Source organism: Arvicola amphibius, chromosome 5 (assembly GCF_903992535.2).
Source record: "Arvicola amphibius chromosome 5, mArvAmp1.2, whole genome shotgun sequence".
Classification (NCBI taxonomy): Eukaryota; Metazoa; Chordata; class Mammalia; order Rodentia; family Cricetidae; genus Arvicola; species Arvicola amphibius.
This window is the reverse complement of record NC_052051.1, coordinates 98,145,793-98,173,769: the sequence shown is the minus strand read 5'-3', so window position 1 is coordinate 98,173,769 and position 27,977 is coordinate 98,145,793. Positions and strand designations below refer to the sequence as shown.

Genomic DNA, 27,977 nt, shown 5'->3' with positions numbered 1-27,977 from the left:
ACGATGGTGACGAACACTACTCTGGGACCCTGACTACTTGGTATACTGTACCGTACTGTACTTTGTGATTCGACTCCGAGCCATGCTAGGGGAGGCAGACCCAACTGTCTGGCTAAAGTGATGGTCAGAAGAGCTCCTCATGTGGCCAATAGTGGCTGTCCCGCCCATGCTGCTCATGCCCCCGCCTCCACTAAAGCTGCTCAGCCCGGTGGCTCCACCACCTACTCCAGTCCCACTCAGACCCCCGCCACCAGCACCCATGGTGCTGCTAACCAGGCCGCTGCTGCCTATGCCTCCAACACCACCTATTCCAGTGGTGCCGCTAATGCCGCTTACACCGGCACCGGAAACCACCCTCTCTGTCACAATCACGTTGTGGGCATTTGATAGCTCAGGGCTCATGCTCAGGTTACCCACCATGCTGGAGGTTGGTTGGATCACCCTTTCTGTCACAACCACATTTGAAGACTCTCTAGGATTAGGGAGGGTCAGAGAGGTGGGTAGACTCGAGCCTGGGGCTATTACCCTTTCCGTCACTATGACATTGGATCCATCTCTTAAGTCGGGGATTTCTAACATTCCATGCAAATCAGCACCAGAGATGGGGCCCACTACCCTCTCCGTCACCACCACATTTGAAGCCTGTCGGTTATCATGAAAGTGGACAGAGGGCTTCACAGTGCCAGAGGTGGTATATGACTCCATCACAGTGACATTACCATAGCCTAGAGGGTCAGGAATCTGCATAGGGTGCTGTACACCAGGCCCGGAGGGGTAGGTGTTCTCAGAAATTACCGTGGTAGTGCCATAATGTGAGTGCCCACTAGTAAGGGGCTCTGTTTGCTGGGGGCACATGGGCTCAGTGCTTTGAGGAGGCCAAGAAGGTTCGGGATCTGGATATGAGTCTATTTCTTTTCCCAGGCTGATGTCTGCCAGTTTCTTAAACTTGGGCCCCAGGGTATCCAGGAAGCTTTCATCTAGATCTTCTCCAATGAAGCTGCAACAGCCCACGGAGCCTGCGGGGGAGCCCACACCTTCAATGTCGTAGATGAGTAAACAGTCATTGGACGGACGTCCCTCATCTTCATCAGCGTAAGCGTAAGCTTTCTGAATTTGCACAGGAAAGAGAAAAGAAAACAAAGAGTAACAACAGTTTAGAGTTGACTGTATCTAAATTCTAATATTCACTAGAATCACTTTAAACGTGATTTCCTGGATGCTTGAAAGAGTTCAGGTCAAAGCTGTTTTAGCTACAATTCCAGGACATTTTGATCTTTAAATTTTTTCTGGAGATGAACTTGCTTTAAATAGTGCACTTTGAACACAAAAATCACATTCAAATATTCGCATCCTTATTTTTATCAATAACTTAGAAGGAGGGACATAAAAATAGGGTGCACAAAAAGTTAGTGGGAGGGACGGTTTTGGTCTAAAGGGATACTTAGAGTTGACAGGTTCACTTGGGATTGCATTTTTTTTTTTTCATTTAGGCAAGATGAATGCAATGATTCTGGATGCCAGTTTTGATATTTTTTGATAAAATGGAACAATTTGATTCTGGATTCAGGTTTTATTGGCAACATCATGTAAATAATTCTTGGGTTGGAATTATAAAAATAGTGGCCATAAACTAACAAACTTTTAGCAATGATAAATTATAAACTGTGTTAAAAAGAAATCACAACAAAGTGTGGAATAAAGGTGGATCCTGTTCTGGACGAGAGAGTTCACTGCTCAAGACAACAGCAACAACAGCAAAAAAACAAAACAAAACAAAAAACAAAAACAAAAAAAAACAAAAAAGCAAGAACAACAACAAAAACCCAGAATTGCAGAGTGGACCAGAATGACCAGAGGCTCCAGGTGAGCAGTCGGCTGTGAACAAGACAAGTGAGCTGAAGCTGAGGGGTGGATGCCATTGTGAGGTGGCACCTGAATCATGAATTAGAAATTCATACTAGAGACAAAATAGAGCCGTTGGCAGGAGAGTAATGCTCCGGCCAGAGCTTCAGAAACAGTCAGCAACAAGAGGGACATCCATGCCGTCGGGCATGAAGATTAGTCTCCTGCCACAGCCCTCGGGGGAGTCGGTGGAAGCTTGGAAGATGACAGATGGAGAGAAGCACATGACTAAAAGCCTTACCTGACAGAAGTAGCTTTCCATGAAGTTCATGTTGAGACCTCCGTCTCTACATTCTCTCATTGAGTTTCTTCTTAATGTTCCTGAATAGTCTTGGCAGATCTCAGGTGCGGCGGATGTTTTAACGCCGTCCATCATTTCAAATCCTGTAGTTCTTTCTCCTCCTCCCAGGTCCTGCATTTCTCTGCCACAATACTCATTTGTGTAAACTCCTAAAAACATTGAAAACATCAAATTCATTTTTCTAGTGTAATGTAAGCGAAAAGCTAACTTACTGTCGTGGATAGTTTCTCCATTCAAGGCTGTATTTGTGAGCAGTGAGATGAAGTGATGCACGAAGGATAGATAACTGTAATATTTAATTCCAAATACTATTAATAAAACCTTAATAGTAATTGGTTTGCTAATTTTAATTATCTGTTGGCAGACTTTTCTATATGATGCGTGGACAGACGTGCAATGAAATAATAAACATTTGTGGACTGAATAGTTTGATCTCAATCTGAATTAATTTGAGTTAAGTAGCTCTAAATCTAAAAGTTAAATAACGACATCAGTGTCCTCCCAATGGGTTCCTGGATGCACGCTGCATCCTGTAGAAGGCATAAGAGCCACTGGGTTTCCAAAAGAGGCCGTAGTTACGAGAAGAAAGATTTCCGGAAGTATCTTGGATAGCTCTTGGGTAGTAGAAGGGAAAAGAATGTACATGCTTGAGGGGTGAAATAAAAGGTGACACAGCACTCTAACTTGAGTTCGGGAGAGTCATACTTTTCATATTCTAATTATCCTGATGCCTTCCATGCTACTTTAAAGCTGTGTGAAAACTCAAAGACTTAATAAAAAATCAGTGCATAAATAAATATTGGTGATTTTGGTGAATTGATGGGTCCCGGGAACCAACTAGGGACTGGTGGGGTAGATGTGATCCAATGAGGACATATTGGCAACACTAACAAAAATGGAGACATCAGGATGAGAAATGGGACTGGTGATCTATTGTATAGGAGATATACAGACTATTGAATCCAATTCTACAAAATAGAATCCTTTCTGGTGACTTTTAGAGTGCTCAAAGAAGAAAAGTAATTTTTTAGGGGCTGAGAGATGACTCATTGGTTAAAAGCACTGGCTGCTCTTGCAGAGGGCCTGTGTTTGGTTCCTAGCCCCACATAACAGCTCACAGCTGTCCAACTACAGCTGCAAAGGATCTGACGTCCTCTTCTGACCTTTGAGGACACTACACACATTGTGCAAAGACATGCAAGTAGGCAAGCACTCATACATATAAAATAAAAATACCAAAATCTTTAAAAAGCAATAATTTCTCAAAAGATTAAAAGAAAACTGATGGACTAAGTAGCATTTACTGTTATAAAGATAAAATAGTAAGACTATTTCTAAAAATATAAAATAGTAAGACTATGTCTATTGACGGAAGAAGAAGTTATTTTAATTGTTCTTTTTATTACAGTAGTAGCTTCCTGGTTTCTGCTTGGGAATTAGTCTATAGATATTTGGTTCAAGATAAGTTGTAGATACCCAGTCTTAACTCTATGTAAAGAGGAACTTGCCCATGTGTGCACAACCTTAGCTGAAGGCTTTAAAAGGTTTTGAAAGTGTCTTGTCTACTTGCTTTCAGTTTAATAAATAAAAAAACTGTTTAATAGGTCAGTGTTTATACTAATGCCAATAATAGACATATTTTTCACTGTAAAAAAAATGAGTAGGTAGTTGGGTGGTGGTAGCACATGCTTTAATCCCAGCACTTGGCAGGCAGATACAGTCTGATTTCTGAGTTTGAGGCCGGCATGGTCTACAAAGCAAGTTCCAGGACAGCTAGGATTGTTATACAGAGAAACAATCTCTGTTTTCCCTGTCTTGAAAAATAAGGAAAACAAACAAGGAAAAAAATTAGGTAAAGTAAAACAAAACAAAATAAAACAAAACTGAACCATCTTCTTTTTCTTACCTGAGTTGTCAATACATTCTATAATATTGGCATTACCAGGTGGCATTTGTGGCACACAGATGGTAGCTATGCCCTAAAAACAAGAGACAACATTTTACTATTAATAATGAGTCTTTTCTTTCTCTACGTATGTATTCTTTATTCTAAAATTTTCACAGAATTCCTAAAGAACACTATTTAGGAAGGTTTTGAATTCTTCTTAAAAGTCAAATCTCTTGTTTAAATCTTCCCTTGTGACTTCTGCCAAATTTTGATGGCCGCTCTTCTTCCTTATTCACTACACAAGAACCAAGACTTGTGTAGACTGAATGATTCCCACCATTTTAGGCCATGTCTGGACACTGGGGTCTAGCGAGTCCCCAAATTCCATTCTTACAGATAAGCACTTACATCGTGGGGTTCAGGCTGTGGGCCTTCTACTGCCCATGTGTGAATTGCTCCATCAGAACATTCTGGCACAGGCTCAAAGCCAGCTCCACCACCAGGGGCACCTCCGCAATCACAGCAAAGCAACAAGAAGGGGACCACTGTGGGAGAGAGAGAAGTGGGGTTAGCAGTGGGCTATGTTGAAAGAGAACAATCTGGTTTCCAAGCATTACATGAGAATATGAGAAATTAATAATAGTCAGACCCCCAGATAAACATGAGATTGGAAACACCAGACTGCAGTGGATTTTAATTTGTTTTATAGTATTAAAATTACAGATAGAATCATATGATTAAAATAGTTGATTCTTTTCCCCACTATCCCTCAGGAAAACAAGAGAGACTGAAGAAAGTTAAATTCAGGCAGCGCTTTGGAACCTTTGTGCCTGTACTTACTATTCCAATGCACACATTTTTCTTTCTCCTTTTTTTAAAAGGGAAAATCTCATTCAATTACTCAGTTATCCTCACGAAGGTTATTGTTTCCCCCCATGAAGTCCTTTTTTTTTTTTAGAGAAAAATATTTCTCACATAAATAGACACTGTCATACTTTGGCAATGTCTTCTCTTTCTAATCTGTATGAGGTTTCACTCATGTATTTCCTATTGTCATAGAAGCTTGCTAGATCTTTTTCAATGAATGGATGAAAAGGGAAGGTTTGTAAATGGTAGAAGGGAATAAAGATGGGCATAGGTAAGAGGGGAGGAGAGGAAGAAAGAGAAGGCAAAGAATTTGATGAGTCTTGCTTGCTTTGGATACCTGTAAAGCTCGGAGAAGCTTCTCGACCCAAAGGCTTATGTATAACATTGAACGTCTTTATTGGTCACCTTATCTGATGTTGGACAGTGATATTAGGGAAACTGAAGATGAAAGTTGGCTATTATTTATGGTGGTTAGCATCAGCTCTTTGTGTTTAGTTTGTTTCAGTAAAACAAAGACTGGACTAGAAATTGTGTGCATTATCTCAGCTCTTGTCCACGTCACATTCACTCTGCATTCTTACATCTTCCTTTATTTGCTTCATTTTGATGAAAAAAAATGTGTTTTTAAACTTGTTATCTTTCTCATAGAACTTTTCCTGGTCCTTATTTCTTTTTATTTCTATTTATGATGAGCCAATAGCAATGAATTTTTGTTATTTAACACAGAACGATCATTTTATCTTAAATGTATTTCAAATTCTTGGGACAGTGCTCAACTTTAAACTTCTCTCTCAGCATGTCCAAATTTCTCTGTGATTTAGATGGATCTAAGTCAATGAAACATTATTTAAAGTCAGAGAAAACCTAGTATTCATTTGTAGCTACTCGCGGCTTAAGAGAAATGAAGAGCAGTTAGGGAGGTGGCTCAGCAGCTAAGAGCTCTTGCTCTTGCAGAGGACCCAGGTTCTGTTTCCAGGTTCTGCACCTCTCAACAGCTTCAGTTCCAAGAGATTTGTGGCATCTCTATGGCCTCTGCAGGCACCAGGTCCACATGCTTTATGTTTGCATATGTGTAGGCAAAACAGCCATATGCATAAAATAAGAACAAATATATCTTTTTGAAAGAGAGAAATGATGGCAGAAAAATATTTTAAAATTTTGTATGTGAGGTATCTCAATGAACATTTTGTGAATAACTAGTTAAATAGGTGAGATATGGTTTACCACCAGGATTTTATGATTCTACACTTCAAAATGGCAATTTTCACATTTTTTGTATTTATTTACTTGGAGTTTGCTGTATATATATCATGCTTGTTTCAAACTCACGAGCCTCCTGTCTCCACCTCCTGATTGTCTGAACGGCAGATGTGTGCCAGCTCACACAGTTGCAAATGTCAACATTTGCGTTAACTTAATGACAGTGTGTAGGCTTCAAGACAGTACCCTCCTCCCTTTCCACTGCAGCTCCCATCATAACCCAGGGCAATGGTGAAGTCCACCTGGAACATCCAATGGACTCTGTGTATGTATTTCTGTCCATAACTAAAGCTACTGTAGTGGCCCCAGGACGTGCCATGGACTTCACGCGTGCCATTTTTCCATCTACTAGTGGTGTTGTGAGGGAAGTAGCAGGAATTATTTTTGCAAGAACAATAGCAAAACTCATAACTGTTAGGTAATCCTTGGAAGACATGCCTTGTTAAGTTGAACTCCTGCCCTGTTTGGTTCTTTTCCTTAAACTTTGCCACCCTGCACTGCATGCGATCCTCCAGGATCCAGCCTGGCTTCCTAACTGATCCCTTACCACACAGACTGGCACAACTTTAAAGTCTTCACCATGGGAGTTCTCTATTTTAATGTGAAGCCTTTCATTCTCTTGGCTTTTTTTTGTATACCCTGCCGCCCCCAGTAAATTCAATACCAAGTACAGACATTTCTGGATGATTACACACTGTAGGAGGATGTAAATTATATTTTATCAAAGAATGAAAATCCTATTACTTTCCCCATCTTTTTCGAGAGGCCCATGCCAAAAAAAGTGTTGAAGCACTTACATCCTAGGATTAAGAACCCCATGACGAGCAGCCCGATGCCTGCAGGACCCAAGTGAACGTTGTCTCCAGGCAGTTGCCGGTCAGTAATATCATCATCACCATTATTGTTGGTATTATCGCTACCACCGCCACCACCGCCATTGTTGTTATTGTTCCATGAGCCTGTGGTGACTTGTGTTTCTTCAGTGGAAGTATTTCCACTTGTGTCACCTCCGGAACTGCTACCACCTTCTGTACTGCCTCCTGTATTGCTGCCACCACTTGAATTGTCCTGTGTGCCTGGCACATATCCAGAGCCACTAAGCTCAATGATGACTGTCCCAGTGCAGGTCCTTTGCAGATTATCTGTAACAAAGTTCACAGTGGAATAGCTGTCTGTACACAGCCTAGTAATCGTCAGAAACACAGAGCCATTTTCTTTTCCCACCTCAACTTGTTTCTTTCTTTACTCCCATCAACTCAGTAACTTCCCTCAGTTGGTGTGGCTGTCATGCATGAGTGGCTGGGTGTGGCTGGGGGATAACCTCAGGTGTGGAGCCACAAGTGTTACCTACTTCTTGTTTGATTGTACAGAGGTCCTCAACAGCCTGAAACTCCCGGAGTAAGGCTGGGCTGACTGGCCAGCAAAAGACTCAGCCCGAGGATCACCTCCCCATTGCCATTGAAATTATGATCGGTGACAGACATGCCCAGCTTTTTGTCCAGGTTCTGGAGACTTCACCAACCTATCTGTCTCCTTTGTCCTTCTACTCAGATTTTAAACCAGTCAATGACTGTATTATTTTAACTAACTTAGCCATTATTACCAGCGATATTGTTTACTGGATAGTTTATAGTGTTGTTAGTTAGATATTACATCTAAACTGAATACTACAAAAACACAAGCAGATGTGAGTCGAAACCCATAGCGTCAGTGTCAGTACATAAGGATAACTTTGTAGATGCTGTCATGATCAGTTGTCCTTATGCTAAATCTCAAGTTGCTTATTTAAGTACATTGCTGGACCTTATGGTCCATCCTACTTTGAATGGGATTTGAAGGTTGTTTTTTTAAACTTTAAGCTGCACACACTCTTTCATGCTTAAGTACTCATTTGATTAACATAATTTCTGATGGGTACATAATTTTGTATCAAATGGACGACAGTTTCTTTCCTCAGATACCTGTGCATGTTGCTTTCAATAGTCCCTGGGGAAGACAGTGCTGCCAGCATCTCCGTGCAATCAGCCTTCTCTATTTAGCTCTTCCCCAAAGATTACTGAAGTGGGATCATCAAGAGGAATCAGGACATGAGTTGGAGTTTGGGTGGTGCTATTGCAAGGCTATGATATGAGTCTTACTTTCACCGACAGAGCCCCAGAGCCTGGCCCAAAAGCCAGAATGTATTTAGTTAAGACTCAGTCCATACTTCCTGAAGAAAAGAATGAAATCTCTGGAGATGTGCAGCAGGCATAGTTCTAAGGCCACTTATCTGGCCTTAAAGGCTATCCCACACATTCTATTACATTCATGCTATTGTTACATGCTTTGCTATTTTTATCATTATCGGCATATATTGTTATTGACCCATTTTATAGAAAGCCGGGGTGCAGATGGGTGAGATGGCTTCTAGAAGATCGAGGAATAAGTAGGTGATGGGGCATGACAGCCACCCAGTCTCGCCTCAGACTTCAGTCTTAACCTCGTGCTATTGACAGTTTGAATACACATTGCTCAACATGACATGACAACTTTTATTGAAAAGGGGACTTCTTTAAAATAGAATAGTAATTTTTAAATCATATGAGAATATTTAAGCTTGGTTTACTCTGGAAAAACGTTAAATTGATTTCTTACCATCTATTGACAGTATTGTTCCCTCATATTTCCATTAAGCATGTCGTATTGTTTCCTTAGTAACTCTGTTTCTTAAAGTTATTATGCCTGATCTTGAGACAATAGCCAGCAGGTCAGCAGGGTTATTTCCCATTACATATCTGTATTCAAAAGAATTACAATAGAAATTAAAGCTTACCCTTTTAAAAGAAACTTTGTACAATTAACTTTTAAGGTTAGAATAAAATAATAGGTTTATGATTGTTGTCTTTCATAAGTGTGTGTCACACACTTGGTTCTCCTCTATCCCTTCTTTCCACTTCCCACCTCACACCCTGCCTTCCTCTGACAGTTTCCCTTCCTTCTCCACAACAGCTCTTGCTTTCTATCACAAGCAGTCCGTTACCCACCCCTTCCCCCGCTCCCTTAAGGTTGCTTCTTCCCTTCTCACGATCACTAAGATGATAACTTTAGCTGGAAGACACCAGCTCTACCTAACATTTGTTGAAACTTGGTTTGTGTCCAGGTCCGGTGGCTACGAACTCTCCCACTTGTAGTTTTGCTCCCATCTGGCTGTTGATTACAACGTCTTTGAGCCTGGCCGGAACACCGAGCCCTCGACTACGTTCATCACAGTTACAGTGATCATAGTTGCTGTGATTCTGTACTGAGAAATGATGGACTGGTGGAACTCAGCTACGTTTCGAACCACAATACTAAGTGCAGATTCTGTGTGGCCTTCATAATCTAATGGCCTAGAGAAACACAAAAAGAATTAGTTTTCCTGTGAGAATCCCTTCAGGCGGACAGAGAGAAAACCATTGAGACTAGTCAGAGTAATTATTGTGCTCTTCTTTCGGTTATAAAATTGAACATAAATCAATTTGATTTACCTAGTCTACCTTTTATTTGGTTGGGTATTTAGTTCAAGATGCAAATGTAGTAAGGGAAAAATCGAGTTGTCTTGGATCTTTTGTTGAAAGTTTAAAAGCACAGGACATGAGTCCTAGTTGCTCACAAAAGCCGTAATACTTAAATCAACATATGATTCAATTCATATATTTGTAGTAGAAAGACAATAATATGTTAGCTGACAGCATTGCGTGTTCTGCGAAAGTCGCTTTTTTCATAATAAAATATGAGTCAAATATATCAGAGACTGATCATTTAACTAGTTTATCCTGGTAGAGTTATTTTATAAAATTGACTTCAATGTGGACTTTTTGAATGTCAATGATAATACATACATATATGTATGTGTGGGTATATATAAATAAAAATATTTATTTTTCTTCAATATGTTCTAAAAAATTATTTCATACTGTAAAATAATCAAGCAGTAAGTTTTCTTACGGAAATGATACCCCAAATCCAACCATTCATCTAAAATTTGCCAAATACCTGATGTGTTCCCCCATATACCAAATATATTTTGAATGTTTATTGTATTTTAACTAAAAATATCCATTAAACTGAGCTCTCCTATTCATCTAAAATTTTATGTTAAATAATTAGTTTTATTTTCAACTTAAAATACCAATTATACACATATCTGTGTTCAGCATGAATGCATATATATACACACACCATAATTATATTACCTCTCTATAATTATAATAAATGGATTTAAAATATACATCATATTGGGAGAACTATTCTAGTTTTTACATAGATATATTAAGAGCAAATAGGTAAATAATTTTAGAGTAATATAAATTGAAGTGAACTAGATTAGAGATTATTTTCACTAGTATCCAGTCCTAGATAATATTGCTATACTCATGTGCACACAACCCACAGAGCTATAGGGACACACACATGTAATTAAAAATGATAAAATAAATCTTTAAATAAATACAAATAAAACCTTAATTTCAAAGGTTAATCATACTTGGTTGTTTGAAAGCCCCTCGTTTTACAAATTACCTCGATGTGATCTTTGGAGGACTGTATTGAAAAAAAGGGTTTCAGATTCTTAATGTTTATTTTCCTGAAGCAATATAAGTACATACATTCTAATTAAAGATATTTGTATCTTATATAATTTTAAAGCACGGCAAAGTTTATCATTTTTATAGAATCATTAATAAATGATGATATCATTTTAACTTCGATATTTTTGAAAAAGAAAAGACCACAAAGCAAGTTATTTAGGATAATTATGCCATACCTTGACAACTTCAGAAACTCCTACATTTGTTTCTTTCGTTCATTTCTATTTCAAACCAATTTCCCTCATTTCCAGAGATAAAAAAAATGACCGACCTTCCAGTTGTCTGAGAATTCCTCATCCAAGTCAATGACTCTGATCTGCACTAGCTGCGAGCTGCAGCGGTTTTCTTCAAATTTTGATGTCATACTGAAACAAGAGGTAGAATATCAGAACTACCAAAATATCCAAAAGCAGGGGAGAGAGAACCCGTACCAGGCTGTCCACAGCTTGTTAACTATTCAAGAAGCAGCAACCTTGCTTATAAGTGCATACTTCATGGTCCAACACCACTTTTCTTACTGTAGAAAACCAATTTAAGGAAAGCGTGTGTCTACACCGGGTGCTGTAGACAGCAAATGCAGCAAGCACACCCTGAAAACTGAAGGGGCATCTAAGGAGTTGGAATGCAATGGATGTAGAATCATTAAATCTAATTCCCAAGAGCAAATGCTTACTGATGAGTGCTCCAAGTATGGGATGTTGTCATTGACGTCCAGGATTTTGATGACACACTCACATTCGGCAGACATTGCCATCTGCCCCACCATCACGGTCTGAGCCTCTCACCGCAAGAGAATACTGGCTGTATTGCTGAAAAAGACACATTGCAGGCTATGGCACACTGGGCATTGACAGTCTGTCCTATGCAGTGGTCTTTTAAAACACTGGCTCAACATTTACATACATCCACGATAGAAGACAAGGTAACAGAGATGAAGATAGAGACCTCAAATCACTCAGTACAGAATTGGTCCCTTCCATTTCCAGCGATTTATCCAGCATAATTTCAAAAGAAGCAACAGTTTTGTTAAAGACTTCATTTCTTGCTCATGGAATGTCCAGAGGAAGGAGAAAGTTCTGAAGGGTGAGATAGGTCAGAATGTTCAAAACAAGAAAGATTTGATCCATCAAGGATGCATATTATGAAAATGCCACACTATGAACAAAAATTCACTAAGTGCTCAAGGCAAATAAAGAGTATCTAGTGACAGGTGGAGAGGGGGGAAATGGAGTTGCTGATGATGTTTCTAGTTTTGTTTCTATTCAGGGGTGCTTCTACGCTTAGAAGTCGGTGAAAGTTATGGAACCTTCCTTAGACTTGTGCATAAACATACTAATTCCCATTTATGGATATAACTTCAGAACATCTTTTCATGATCCCTGAATCCCCTATGATTGTGGAGGGCCATAAAAATCCCCCAAATCCCAGCACCGAGGAGAACTGGACACAAAGAAGCTATTTACAACTGATACCAGCTGGGAAAGCAAAATCAGTTTTCTCCGATGGAATGACACTAGACACATCAACTACACACAAGGACAGGGCCCCTGTCCAGGACTAAGCTGCTCACCACAAAACAGACCCCTATTTTTGTGTGTGTATGTGAATCTTTTATTTTGATACTTTATCTTATTGTTTTGTTTTAATTTGCTTTGATCTTTGTTTTCTTTTGAGAGAGAGAGAATGAAATTGAGAGGGTAGGGAGGTGAAAAATCTAGGACGATTTGGAGGAGGGAAAAGAATATGATAAAAACATATTGTGCACAAAACATTTAAATTTAAAATTTGATATAAAAAAAACAGGACTAGTAAGATGGCTCAGCAGATAAACGTAGTTCCCACAGGGCCTGACAACTTGAGAGCCATCCCGTATGCTGGAAGGAGAGACACAGCCCTGAGAAGTTGTCCTCTGACCTTCACAAGCATGCCACCGCTGGACATGACCACATTCCCCCCAAATAAAGAAATAAATATAATGCAAATTTGCAGCATTTGAACACATTCTTTTAGTTTTTTCCTTTGAGTATTTTTACCTTTATAACCATCACCTTTTGAATAAAAATCTTTTAAAGATGAAAAATTACCTCTCTGTCTAGAAAATTGTTCATTGTTCGTATTTCTCCAGTTTTTCTGTTGATGATGAACATTGGTGACTCTGAAGGTTCTTGTCTTATGATCTTGAAAGCTATCTGTGAGTTCAAGTTATTCGGCTCATCTGCATCGGTAGCGTCGAGTTTCATGACCAGCGTGTCTAGAAATCAAGGGTAATTGCCACAATTGGAAAATGAACATTATTATGGTCCAATATGCTATCTGTGATTATGCAGTGTGCATTCAACTTTCTTTGATTTGTACAACATCAACATACCAATATATTAACTCCTTTCTTTCCTTTTGTCCTGATAAAAAGACCATATTTGAATAGGAACCTAGACATTACTGAAGGGAAATAGAGTCTTATATTCTGACTTTATTTCTTATTCTAACATAACTTCTTTGAAACAAAACACTTATGGTGAAATAAAGTAGCATTAAAACTCAGTTAATGTTTTCCCCAACTGTGCTATGTGACCTTATTTCTACTGTGTGATTCTGTCCTTACTTTCCATAGTTACAAATGAGAATTGTAGTAACACCACACTCGTGAGAATTCAATAGCAAATGAAAATATTGACCAATGCGTCTACTGAGTAATGCACTTTTGATGAATATTATTGTCCATTTTGGGCTTTTTTTTGTTGTTGTTTTAAGTTGGAATTGACTCTTGTATAGGTGCTGTGTACCTAGGAGCTTACATGAAATAATTGTTTAATCACATACACAGCCCTGTCCTTCTCTTCTTTCTTAATCTAATAAAGAGTTTGATGAATGATATTAGTGGGCATGAAAAACTGCAAACATTTGTTTATTAATTGGAATTCTGCTCCACTTTCTAAATTGTTTCCAAAATAATTGCTAAAATGCTAGGGCATCCATCCCTTCCCTTTTCTCCTCTTTCCCCCTCTCACCTCTCCCCTCATAGATCCACACCTCTTGAATAATCTTCAGTGGTGTGCAAATGGCTAATATCCATTGCAGTCATCTAGAAATAATTTAAAACCTCTGGAGGCATGTATGTGAGTTGCAAACGACATCATTTGTAAAAGGATGCGAACTCCATAGATCTCTTTATCTTTAGGGTTCCTGGAGCCAAACCCAATAGGTAAGAAATGAAGACTGCATTCATTATAGGATGCAATTATTTCTTGGCCTTTATTTGTTGTTAATGAAGAAATGTTCTTAGCATCAAAAGAGATGACTTGGAACAGATATCTTTGAATGACACTAAAATAATAACCTTCTTTCTCTTTCCATTACTCACTGCTCCCCAATCTCGACTGGCCACTTGTCCCTTCATCCTTCTGCAAGGGTGCTTTGGAAATGAGTGAGAACACATGATATTTGTCTTTCTGTGCCTGGCTTGGCTTGTATAAAAACAATGACCATTAAAACGCTCAGTGGGGTGACCAAAGTTACAATGTATGAGCTCTTTGGGGTTGTTGTTCTTCAGCTGAATAGGGTAATCTATCATACATATCAGAATGATTATAAAAGATGAGTATGGAATTCTTCAGTGCTTACTGGTTATAGACACAGAAATGCTCTTGATTATTATTTGATTATTACGCATTGTATTGAATAATGTACACCCCAAAAGAGGTACATTTCTTTTGTCTGAGTAAACAACAAATTTGAAGTAAGGGTGATGACCACATGTGAGTGGGATTGTTTTTTTTTTTTTTTTTTTTTTTTTTTAACAGTTTCTCTCCCAGTTCATGTTTACCTGGACACATCAGCCCAGTTGCCTAGCAACAGTAACTTAGTCATCAACACATTGTTTCTTTAGTAGTGCAGGTGACTCACTTGCATTAGAATTTTCTTCTATTTGTCCTGTAAATGTAGTCATGGAAAACACAGGAGGGTTGTCGTTTATATCCATAACCCTGACTCTGAGCTCCAATGGGTTCTCCAAATCTTGGCCTTGGGCATTCAGTGCTCGGCAGTAGATCTAGACATGGAAGAAAGGGATCTCTGGTGAGGTATTGCATTTGTTAACTTCTTACAGAATGAAGGTACTGCCCTGGTACCACATAGGATTAAGGGGCACCATATTATTATTTCCCACTAAAATATAGACATGAGCAAAACATATAACGAATAAGAAAAGGCAAAGAAAAGCATAAGGTGCCAGTTTAAAAAGGTAACTTGATACATTGGGCAGAGGAAATACTGCGGATTCTTTGTTTAAAATCATGAAAAAGAGTAGCAGGGAAGGGCTCTGGAGAGTGTGATCACAGAGGGTCAGGGAAGCTCTTCCCAAGCACTGTGGCATTCTCAAGTGATGGGGTAGCTGTGTGGCTTCTGATTCATCATTACTACTTCCCTTGTGCAGACGTATAATGTGCATTAGTTCACAGAGGTCATCTGTTCTGTGTAACAATGCATTGTGCCTTAAGGTGGACTGTTTTGCTGATTTGCTGGATTCGTAGGGAGATGCAGTGGCAGGAAGAAGTCAAGAATCCGTATTTGGAGTTGGAGGCTAAGAAATTAAAGTAATTCTAGAAATGCAGATGAGCAGTGTGAATGAAAACAGCAAGGACTAAAGGATATTTGGAGTTAGTTTGGAATATTACTTTTTTCAGGGCTGGGAAATGAACCCAGGTTTTCACAAACAATAAGCAAATGCTTGATAGTGAGGCTACTTAAATTGCATTCTCAGACATTTGATGGGATTTTTAATAGAATAGATTAAGATCATTGAAAAGATTGTTTTAATATTATTATCGTTGTTTGTTGCTGTTGTTTTTTAGACAGGGTTTCTCTGTGTAGTTCTGGTTGTCCTGGCACTGGCATTGTAGACCAGGCTGACTTCCACCTTACAAAGCTCTGCCTGATTCCATGTTCCAGGTGCTGGGATTAAAGGCATACATCACCACTGCCCCGCTTATTTTATTTTATTTTTTTTGATTAAGAAGTGTTAGCCATGATGACAGATGGAAATGGAGGCAGCCAATGGCTAAGAAGAACACAAGGAAAAAAGTAGCTGGTAGGATAATGCTCTTCAAGACACAAGTAGCAATGGGGAGGCAGATATGTCATGGAGAAAGAGCCAGGAGGACAGAATGCTGATCATGTTTTCAAACTCAGCGACGAATATGTCTCAGCCAGAAGACAGAATGCTATGAGTTTCTTTATTAACCAATGAAAGTAACACATAGACAGTCCTATTAAAGGGCCAAGGCAGTTTCTTTATTAACCAATGAAAGTAACACATAGACAGAAGACCCTCCTCCATCAGCTATGTGTACTTATGGGAGGTGTTGCGATAGGTGGCTTGGTTTTGGAGTGAGCTACTTAAGAGAAATGAGGGGAGCATTAGAAGAGAGGCTGCTTAAGCTATGCACCTTCTACAAGGAATGTGAGAGAGAGATTGAGGATGAGTGAGTTTCTGAAGTTTCTTTAGAGCCTAGATGATCTTGACCAGTGTAAAGTTATGACGATTTATGTTCATATGGAACAAAGAGCCTCAAGGAGCTCCAGGCTCATAACTTGGCAGTGGAGTGAAAAGGAAGCATCAATTTCCACTGACTGTCTGTTTTAAGATAGAGTAAAAGTTTGCCCTTCTAAACAAATACTCTAATTTGCCATGGAGCTGATGTTAACTAGGATGTTTGTGAACACGTAAGGGAAAAGTTTCTATATTAATTTATTCTCATCTATTGGGTACCTGTGAATTAAGAAAGATCTCAGAATGTCTGATTTAAGGACTCTTGAAATCAAGTCTGGTATGGTCTAAGATTTTTCCAAGAATAATTTATACTCACATACAAATATTGACACAAAGTCCACTTACAATGAAAAAGGGGGTGACTTCACGATCAACGATGGATGTTATATTGATTTCACCCGTTTTTTGATTAATAACAAAGATTCCATAAGGTGGCTGGTCAATCCCGACTCCAGAGATGCGGTATGTCACTTGCTGGTTTGCGGCACAGTCAGAATGAATCTGTACAGAGACACAGGTTAAGACATTACAGCAGCTACGTGGATTTCTACATGTGCTATATGACAACCGATTCCCCTGAGAACTGTTGAATGTGCTGTCTGTGACATAACTTGAGAAGTTTTGAAAACAGGGAAATGTACTTGTGGTAGGTCCATGGTCAGTGCTGTATTATTAATGGCAATTAGCAGTGGAATAAAATAATTCCATTTCTATGTCTTTTTTACTTTTGTTTTTGTTTTTTCGAGATAGGGTTTCTCTGTGTAGCAAGTCCTAGCTGTCCTTGAACTTGCTTTGTAGACCAGGCAGAGATCTCCCTGTCTCTGCCTCAAGAAACAAGTATCACCCTAAGAAGTCTTTACTGGTATCATGAATAGATGCCATAATCATTGAGCATTTATAGTTTTATTTTTGTATTAGTTTTGAACTCTATGTCAGCTCTTTGTCTACAGTAGGTTATTTCTTACCTTCTTAGAGAGTTTTATAATGCTGTTATCACATAATGTTGATGTTTAAATTAAAAAATACAAAGATTCAGAAAAAATATTTAAACAGATTTTTATAGTAACAAATTATTTGAAGGTTTTAATTCTGAAAGCCCTAAAGAAAAGGAAAGAGCCCACTCAAATAAAGGATCAAAGTCTGGCCTTTTGTCCAAATAAATATTGCATGAGTATAAGCAAATCTTACAAAGGCGTTGCCACATCTCTCTGTATGATGGTTGTGTTTGCATCTGTGTGTCTCTTTATGTCTATGACTGTGATCTGTGTGCATGAAGGAAGTAGTTTCCTGAGTTTGTGCTTTTGTGCACGAAGAAAAGAGGGCAGGGAAAATGATAGAAATTTGAGATTATGAATGAGGATGCTTTGAAGGCTTATACAGACAAGTAGGAGTTAAACTCTAATGGGTTACAAAGTAGAGAACACCCACACGCTGAGCAAGTTGAATTCTAAATCCATCTGTAAATTATGGTCTTATGGGAGTCTAGTATAACAAGTGTTCACGTGCATCACTTCTGTCAATGAGATGAAACCATGTCTGTTTACCCAAGTGCCCAACTTCAGTGGTTTACACCTTTAGGAATTTTAGTTTTCGTAGTTTAAATGGGGAGGAGCTGATAGGTCATAACTTTTCAGTAGTATGTGTGCACTTCCAGAACTGTGACCCTATCCATTGGGCTGTTTGGATTGATGCTTTAGGGTTCACACTTACTTTGGCAATTGGGTTTCTCTTTGAGTTGTCTTCACCTTCCCGACAAGCTGCAGCGAACTTGATCCATTCACGTTTCTGCCTTTTGATGGAGTACCACTTGGTACCATTTTTGACATTATAGTCTCTTGCCTTGAATAGAGAGAGTAAAATAAAGTGTCTGTTAACAATTATTTATTATTGATATTCCACTGGAGATTTGGGAGAAAGAGTAATCATGTCAGGAAGAGAAGATGGTTAAGTGGAAAATTAAGAATTCTGATGATTTTAACATTGGCAATAGTAAAATTGCAGTCATTTCATATTTAGAAGAATGCGTTTTTTCTTGAGTATAAGTTGTTACTGCTAATCTGTCTTTCCCTTTGGTCTGTTTCCTCTCTCCCTTTCTCCCTTGTCCTCCCTTTCCTCTTTCTTGATTTTATTTTGTACTGTGTGTTCATCATGTGATTTTGAGACAAGGTTTCTTTATGTATCTCAGGCTGGCTTCTAATCCACAATCTTCATGCCTCAGCCTTGGGAATTCTGGGATTAGAGGCAAGCACTACTATACCTGGCCCTTTTATTTTTTAGTTTGGAATAAAAAAATAGATTTTTTTTCTTACCTGGATTTGAAATTCACTGTTAACTTCAAGTACCACCTGCAAAAAACAGTCACAATAGTTTATTTTTAATGAATGTGTTCAATTCTAGGTTAACCGATAACTAAAACACATAACAATAGAACCAAATAGTGCATGTGTGAGCTAGGTTAACGGCAGTAGATGCTTCTTAGCTGTTTTAGTCCTGACTAGGGAACTTCTCTCTGCACCAAAGCATGTACTATTGAACAGAGCTCTGCTGAAGTTTCAACTTTTGAGTGTTGCACAGAACTTGTACTGAAGTATCAGGATATATTAAATTATTTTAATCTAAAAATTGGAATAATTTCTTTAAACACCATTATTCACTTATCAAAGTAATGTGTCTGTATACTTGTTTAAGACATGGAAAATGTATGTTTAAAAGTTGAACTTTTTTGCATTCGTTGTTTTAAATTGCATTGAGGATCATTTAATACCAGTGTACACCTTTAAATTTTGTAAATATCTTTTCACATAAGAGGTATGGAACTTCTAATTGAGTTTTTTCATAACAGCAAAGCCTTGAAACCCATGCGCATGATCAGATGTTAGCACTTGTATTAAAAGCTACAGTGTGCATTAAAAATATAAATATTAATAAGTTTAAACATGATGATTAGTTTTTCACACCTCGTTTCAGTTTCATCCTTAAGGAAAATATAAATTTCAGTTTCTAAGAAGAAGTTTTGAAAAAAATGTCAAAACAAAAAGTTAAACAAACAAACAAACATATATTTATGGTCAACATAAGTTGCATGACAAGAACTTTTAGCCATGATGCTATGTTAGTCACTTCAGTTGTTACTATTGCCATTAATTTGATGATAACTAAGTGCAAGGCAATGTGGCCAAAGAACTCTGTCTATCTTCATCACAAACCCAGTAATGGCCATTCTTATTATTTCCTTTATACCGGAGAGGTAACTGAGGCCTGGCAAGTAACTTAAGCCAAAATGCAATCCCATACAGTTCAGCCTAAATTTATGTTTATTTTACAATCAAGTATAAGATAGCCTGCTTTCTCAAATAAATTATTAAATAAAACATTACCAAGAATTGATATTATATTTTTGAGAACTTCAATGTTACTGTTTTGGTCTGGTCTCACAGTATTTTTATTAATTACTTTTTTGTTGTTTTTGCTGTGCGTGTGTATTTGTGTCTGTGCATGTGCGTGTTTGTGTGTATGCGTGCATGTGCAGGTGTGGGTATGTGTGTGCATGTGTGAGTGTTTGTTCGAGAGTGTGTGCTTGTACGTGTGTGCGTGCACATGTGCGCACACGTATGTGTATGTGTGCGAGTGTGTGAATGTGTGCGTGTGTGAGTGTGTTTGTGTGTATGTGTGCATATTTGTGTGTGTATGTGTGTGTGTATATGTGTGTATGTGTGTGTATTTGCGTGTGTGTATTTGTGTGTGTGTGTCTGTTGTTGAGCACATGTGTTTTCAGGTGAAGGCCTGTTCACTTGTGCAGGAGAGAGAGAATGACACTGAGTGTTCTGATCCTAATATTCTTAGCCTTATTCTCTAGAATCAGGGCCTCTCCGTGAACTCCACCCCCACAGCAGTAGGGTCACAGGCACTTGTGGCCATGCCAGCTTTTCATGTAGATGCTGGGACCTCAGATCCTCATGGGTGAGCAGCAGCACTACTCTCTCGCTCTGGACCATCTCCCCAGCCTCACTGGTGCTGCTCATATGGAAAGAGCAGCCACAGCAGCAACAGTGATACACGGCCACAAAGGAGTCCACGCAGCTTAACGGTTAGGGTGTCCAACTGCAGTGTTGTCTATGGAGCCGAGCTTGGTACAGAACTCCCCTATTCTAGTGAGTTCTCGCTGCTGTGGGATTTTGAGCTCTTTTCTCGAGCTCTTGCTTGTGGGTGGGACAGGGCTGCAGGGCTGCCTTATCTCTCTCTAAGGAAGGCCTTTCTTCACAGCTACAGCTCTGTTTACTCCTCTGCTATCTGGTATTGCACTCCCCTTCCCGGAGTGAAGCGCCAGTGCCTACTGCTTTGGGTAACTGGCCAGATGACTAAGAACTCTTCACAACTTTATGAAGCCAGGTCATCCTCTTTCCCATGAGAAGCAGCTTAGGCAAAAGACCAAGTAGGTTTCACCACAGTGTCAGACTCACAATTGAATGGGTAATTAAAAAACCGCCTAGTCTGCTTTTTAAATGTGGTGGGTTGATGAGGTTTTTTTTTTTTTTGTTTGTTTATTTTTTTTTTTTTTTAGAGTGTAGAATAAATTCAGGTACAAAATATCAGGCTTTACAGACAAAACAATGACATGGAAGAATGATTGGGCAGTCAGAAAAGGATATATATAGTGATTCTCTGAGCTTTATCTCATTTGAGATGTGTGTGGACAGACCACACATAAATCCTTTTCCAGGTGTAACACCAAATCCTTAGGTGCCATAGAAGGATGCTGAAGAATTTTGGTCATGGGAAAGGCATGCTGAAATTATAGGTTAGAAAGATTACTTGGACAATCGTCTATAGGGGCAATGGGAAGACTTAGAAATTACAGGCTGAAGGCTGTTGGGTTTTCTGCACCAATCAAAGCAGAGGTGAGGAAGAGCTAAGTAGATGCAGAGGCAGTGGGAGCCACAGGGAAAGATCAAGAGGGAGATTCTGGAAAGACAGGATCCACAAGATGAGGGAACAGATGGGATGAGAGATAAAGAGAAGGAGTGATCCCCAGAGCTAGCAGTCCAAAAGAGGCCAGAGGTAGGACAATGTTTGAGGTGCTGGAGGAACGCTGCCGTTGAGAAAAACCTAGCTTGGCTATAATGTCCAGGTGCATCCACTCTGGTAGAGCTGTTGAAATCATGGGAGAATTCCATGCTTGTAAAGCACAGGATGCAGCAAAGAAACAGCCCGTGGGTGTGGGTGGCACAGGGAACTCCCGCCTTTGTTTAACTGGGAATCAGTGGAAGAAAGTAGGGGTGTGGAGAGGTGGGGCGTGGTGGTGGTGGTTTTGAAAGAGGGAAAAAAGAGGGAGAGATATACAGAGAAAAAAAGAGAGAGGAAGGAAGAGGACAGGAAGAAGGGAGAGAGGAAGGAGGAAAAAAGAAAGGCAGGAACGAAAGTGTGCTGTACGGATCGGAGGAAGTAAAATGATGCACAGATGGACCAGAAGGGGCCATGAGACGTGAATGTCTGTGATCTTCAAAAACTGAGCTGTGTGAAATTTGAGGAAATCCCAGAGTGTCAAGTCCTTTTAGAGAACATTTTCAGCTAGACAAGGCAAAGACTGGCCCTACCAAAAGAGAACACGGGCTGGGGAGGAAAGGAAGACATACAGTTTCTTTCCTAGGAATTTTGTTGATAAAAGAGAAGAGAGAGACAAAATGAGTTTTAGGTGTGGAAATTAGTGAAAATTTTCTGTCCTAGCCCTGGCACAGGCATGGCTTTTGTGTGTGCAATGATGGATTGGGCTCAGAGACAATCTGGATTTTGTGCAGTGTTCACAGCAATGGCGATCCCCCCTGGAGACAGGGCTTGTCACGGTGTTTAAAAAGACCCTGCTCTCTTGCCCACTGGAAACTTAATCTGTCTGTGCCACAGTATTGTAACAAACATTGAAAACTAAATTCTCTTGGAGCCCAAAAGTTCTGTAGCAACAGTAAATAAAACTCAGCTCAATGAGCCCTTCTAGTTATACCAGCTTCGTAGCCAATCAAAATATGTTTATTTAAAAGCCATAGGATGCACATTCTTGACACTTTTAACGATTATCCAGCTAAAGTGAATTTCAACAAGTCTTTTGAAGTTAAAATTTGTCATTTTCATATCCTAAATTTTGACTTGAAGGGTAATTTTTATGAGGAAATTTAATATAATATTTATATTTTATAATATATTTATAATTTATAATAAATTTTATTATATAATATATAAATATTATAATATTTAATAATAGTGAGGTAGTGACAATTTGTGAACAAAATGTTAACTATTAGGTACATCACAGGAATAAGCTATAAAGAACACATAAAATAGAATTTGTTTCTTTACAAAAAATAAACAAAACAACAACAAAAAACCCCTGTTTTGTCTTTCTTTTGGATTTCTCCGACAAAGGACGTAATGTTTGAAATGGCCATAACACAATGGGTTGATTTCTCATATTTATTCATGAGGTGCTCATTTCTTTGACAAATGTGTGTTACAAATTCTGAGACATCATGATGGCATTAAAGGAGTGGTTCTCAGCCTACAGCTTGTAACCTCTTGGGGTTGAATGACCCTTGAAATGGTCTGTGAACAGAGTTCACATATCCGATATCCTGCATATAAAATATTTACATTATTACTCATAACAGTAGCAAAATTACAGTTATGAAGTATCAGTGGAATAATTTTAGGGTTGGGGGGGTCACAAAAACATGAGGAGCTGCATTAAAAGAACGTGGCATTAGGAAGAATGAGATCCGGAAAGTTCTGGTAGGCTTAGAATGAAATGTCAAGTGGGTGCAACACTCTGCCTCAAACCATTAGGAAAAGGCAACATGGTTATTTCCACACTGATTACCTGGAGAGCATAAATTTTCAAGTGTGTATGGGAAAAAAATTTGAGCTATCTCCAATTTCCCTTTTGGTGTTTCTGTTCTGTGCAGTGAGACTCTGTGGATCAGCCTTGCATTGAGTCTCTTGGTTGAGAGAACCGTGAATGATACAAAGGTTCATCAGACATGGAACTTGCCTTCAAGTGGCTTAGAGTCAAAGAGTTGCATAAACAGCAATCAGCTGCTAATTTGTAGGGATATGATTCTAATTAGACAAGTATAAAAGACTGTACTCCATGCTCGTAGAGCAATTAAGAGCATGGATCACCAGTCATTGGCATGAGAAAATTTGGACCTGTCTAGGTCCATTACAAGAGTTTGCACACCAAGCATAACTAGTATCGGCAGCATGACCCAGCACCCTGGAAGGTGTTAACTCAGCTGAAGGAGCAGAAGAAATCCAACCACAATGCCCAGCAGATCAAGCTTCCTGCCTGTACATTAGACAGTGTCTCTTGTGACACCAGGATGTTCATCACAGGGTCCTTGTTAACTGTAGAGTAGAGAAGCATCAGAAAATAAGTGATGTACACAGGGACCCAAGTGTCCTTTGTCTGCGTTCTCTTGCTTCTTCCAAGACACGCGTCTTGATTCATCCCCACAGCATGCACGTGTCAGCTTTTCTTGTCATCGAAAGGGCTGTCTTTCACACTGTGATGGCCTACTTCAGTGGTGATGGGTGTGACTCCCACTTGTGCAAAGTTGGAGGACAATTTTACTCCTCAATTTTCAGTGAATAAAGAAAGCTTTCACGAATACCACATCTGTAGAGACGAGCCTGCTTAACTTCAGTTTCTCTCACTAACCAGAGGAATAAACACTGATTGCATTTCCTATAAAATATTGGGTTCAAATGCTATCCTCTGCAATACATACCAATTTAATATATGTATAGAAAAACATCAAAATTTCTCATGAATTGTCTTCTGTTTGGTCTATACTAGCTGTTTAGTACTTTTTTGGTGTCAGTGAATGTAAATTAAATAACTTGCATTATCAGGTTCAAATAAGTTCATTAACTCTGCCATAAATGAGTACCATTTTAACCCCTGCATGTATTCTTAAAAAGTTTAACAAAGCTCAAATTGTAGGGTTAGTTTATTGGGTGTTAGTTAATTGAATGAAATAGTAATCCCATAAAATTCTCATAAAAAGAGTAGACCAGAGCCTGGTCTAGTGGTGCATGCCTATAACCCAAGCATTTAGGAGACTGAGACAGGGAGACATGGAACTTAAGACCAACTTGGGCTACATAGTGAATACAGGGCTAGCCTGGACTGCAGAGTAAGATCCTGAATCAAAAATTTAAAATCAAGCAAAATCCAAAGCTATGATTAGCATTATTTTTGTTAAGAGATGAAAGGAGATTTTTTTCTCTGTTTTTTGAGCTTAATCTGCTTCTGTTGTCTCTATAGAAAAGGATGTCTTCAGATTTGTATTCATGTTTAGCAGAGTAATCAGACGTGGCAAATTTGCAGGCTATTTTCCCCACAATCACTAGAGTTCTCAGATCTTACTGTCCCCCTTCTCAAGGAGGCTGTGCGTTCCCTTTCACAATCATCACAACCATCTGCACAGATTGTTTTTCTGTTTGATGCACAGGTATAACAGTGTTCTCTGTCAGGAAAGGATTATAACTACTCCCTCTATATAGATAGACAGACAGACAGACAGACAAATAGATAGATACATGCATACATAAATACATACATACACACAGACAGCTCAATACATACATACATGGATGGATAGATAGATAGTTGGATGGACAGACAGATGGACAGATAGCTAGCTAGCTAGGTACATACATACATACACAGACAGATAGATACATATATATATATATATACATATATATATGGATGTATAGATAGGTAGATAGATAGATAGATAGATAGATAGATAGATAGATAGATAGATTAGATAGACAGACAGACAGACAGACGGACAGATAGCTAGCTAGCTAGGTACATACATACATATACAAACAGATAGATTACATACCAGATATACAGTGTATGGATGGATGGATGATGATGGATTAGATAGATAGATGATAGATAGATAGGATAGATAGATAGATAGATAGATAGATAGATAGGAGAAGGAAGAGGATGATGAGGAAGGGATAGAGAAGGAACAAGAGGAGGGAGAAAATCAACCCATGCCTCCAGCTTGCAGTACTGTATCAGATGTGAGCTGCCATCTATCCAGGAGACATCTGAATTGGTAGAAAACTCATACAGAAGCCTTGGTCCCTTTAGGAACAGCTCTCTGCTTCAGCATAGCTGGTCTACTTACTATTTAGGCAAGGCTTAAAGCATCCACTTCCACATGTGCTGAGCAAGTCATGCACTATAGGCCACCAACACACAGTTGCCAAGTTCTCTAAGTAGCTTTAATATGAAAAGACTATCAATTTAAAATCTTAAAAATATATTTGCATTTTTCTAAATGTATTTTTTAACATCTAACATGGATTTTGATTTATTTACTTTGAACAGCGAAGAATACAATGACCTGTTTTCACCTTTTCCTTTGTTAAAAACAAACACACTCAGTGAGGCTAGGAACAGAAAGCTGGAATTGCAAATCGTCTCTAAATTAGCAGTGAAAACAGGACCTTCAAAGTGTTCAAAAATGAAACATTTATACCAAAAATATCCTAGTACCTGAAAATAAAGCGTTTTAATTAACTATAGTAAAGTTTCTAAAGATGAGCTGGCAGATGGCACAGAGGTGACAGGCATGTACTGATCTTCCAGAGGACCTGAGTTCAGTTCCTGGCATGCGCGTTCACTGAGTCACCATCCTATAGCTCTGGCTCCAAGGTAACCCCACACACTGGTTGCAACACATTTACACAGACTCCACATGTAAGTGAAAATAAAGATACATATTGTAAGGCACCTGAGAAATTTGTGTTAGATTCCACAGTAAATATAGTCACAGACTCATCCCTCTTTCCAAAATCCAATTCATAGGTGTGCACGCGGCGCGCACACACACACACACACACACACACACCACACACACTGTCTTAGAGAACAAAGTACAAATCCTCAGAATTTTTTCTCTCCAGGCAGACAATTGCATGAGAACTTTAATAGAATGATATATTTTGTTGATAAATGACTAACCAGGAAATAGGTGTTTGGAGGAATTTCGTAAGATGTGATTAATTAGAAATAATCACATAAATCAAGAAATAAAGAATTACTTATGAATTCAATGAAAATTAGCACATAGGTACTGGAACTACATTAGTGAATGGAAACACTACAATAAGAGTTATTTGACTTAAAGAGTCAAATTTATATGAAATTTAAAATTAAAGTATTTCATTGTTTAGCAAGAGACAGATATTCCTGTGGTCAAATGACATGCTATATAATACTCATTGATCTTTTCCATAGTCCAGGTTGTGACATCAACTGAACCTAAGAATCCATTTAAAACCCATTGAATAAAAGTCACATTTGAAGGGCAGCTTAGAACCAAGACTATTGAGAGTCACTGCTCACCGTCTCCCTGGCTTTCTATCACTCATTTCCGGGAACAGAACTCAGGACCTCGTGCATGCCAGGCAAGTGCTCCACCACTGAGCGACATCCTCAGCCCTATGACCCCTCTTGATAAATAAACTGAAATCAAATTAGCTAGCATATAGCAAACCAAAACTCTAACTTGTTGCAATACGCATCCAACATTCCAGTTCAAAAATTAAACAAGTAAAAACAAATAAGAAGCACGTCCTGCCAAAGCTGGAGGGGATTTACCTGGACTTGCCTTTTAAGATTCCATTTATCCTCCTGTGAACTTTGAGAGACCTTTATTGCTGAGCATGAAGTTGATATATTGGTGTGACACTTTTATCAACTCTAAGAGAAAATGAATGACCCGTGGGGGGCAACAGTAAATAATTGCACTGCACGGTCTGAACATCAGATGCACAACTTGTGTGCGGTGTCCTTATTGAAGGACAAGGGCAGCAACAGTTACACTTACCCCTTAATTATGCTCATTCCCTTGCCTGCTATATTACCTATAACTCTCCTGTACTTGCAGTTTTCGAAATTAGCAATGACATTTTAATTCAAGTTGTAAACAAGATGGGGATTTGGGGGTTAGTTGGATGGAGTCTGACAACTTCTGGAATGGACAAGAGCGCCAGGATGGTGAGGCTCGACGCTCGCAGCTGCAATTCTAGTGTTTATACATCCTTTCATGGCTGTAGAACACACCGTCAGTCTGTCAGTCAAACTACCCAAAGAAGGGGGAAGTGTTTAGATTGAAACCCAGACACCTGGAATGTTTAGTTCCAAAGCCCCATCCCACCAAAGAGAGCTTGAACAAGCAAATACAGCAACTTGAGGACTTTCTTAAGTTTCAATATTTTCCAAGAGTGACCAAGCAACGTCTGGAATGTCAGAGACGTGATATGATGAGTGGACACTGGGACCTTAATATGATCTGGAGTCTTCAATATAAAAGAGAAACACCGCTTAAAATCCCAGTTCATAAAAACCACCTTGTCATTAACATAAACTTTTAGTGGTTTAGCATAGAAGTGCCTGCAAAGAACCCTCTCTGGCTAGCCCTGTTCGGTTATGCTGGGGCTGGAGGGTGAAGGACGCTTTCAGGAGAATCAGCTTACCTGGAAAATGAGCAGCACCGCAGCTATTCTGAAGGAGTGCCAGTCCAT

General features: G+C 39.0%; 1 protein-coding gene across 1 annotated transcript; it reads right to left on the bottom strand.

Moving 5' to 3' along the window:
* Positions 1-33: 33 nt before the first annotated feature.
* Positions 34-27,977, bottom strand: Dsg1 (desmoglein 1). The gene is given in 20 exon segments (XM_038331577.1): positions 34-185; positions 237-1,107; positions 2,144-2,352; positions 4,110-4,182; positions 4,500-4,636; positions 7,016-7,360; positions 8,853-8,992; positions 9,326-9,586; positions 10,997-11,031; positions 11,033-11,095; positions 11,097-11,174; positions 11,176-11,190; positions 11,499-11,573; positions 11,575-11,634; positions 12,910-13,076; positions 14,729-14,873; positions 16,719-16,874; positions 18,084-18,212; positions 18,683-18,718; positions 27,930-27,977. Coding segments are annotated over 20 exon segments (3,195 nt in total).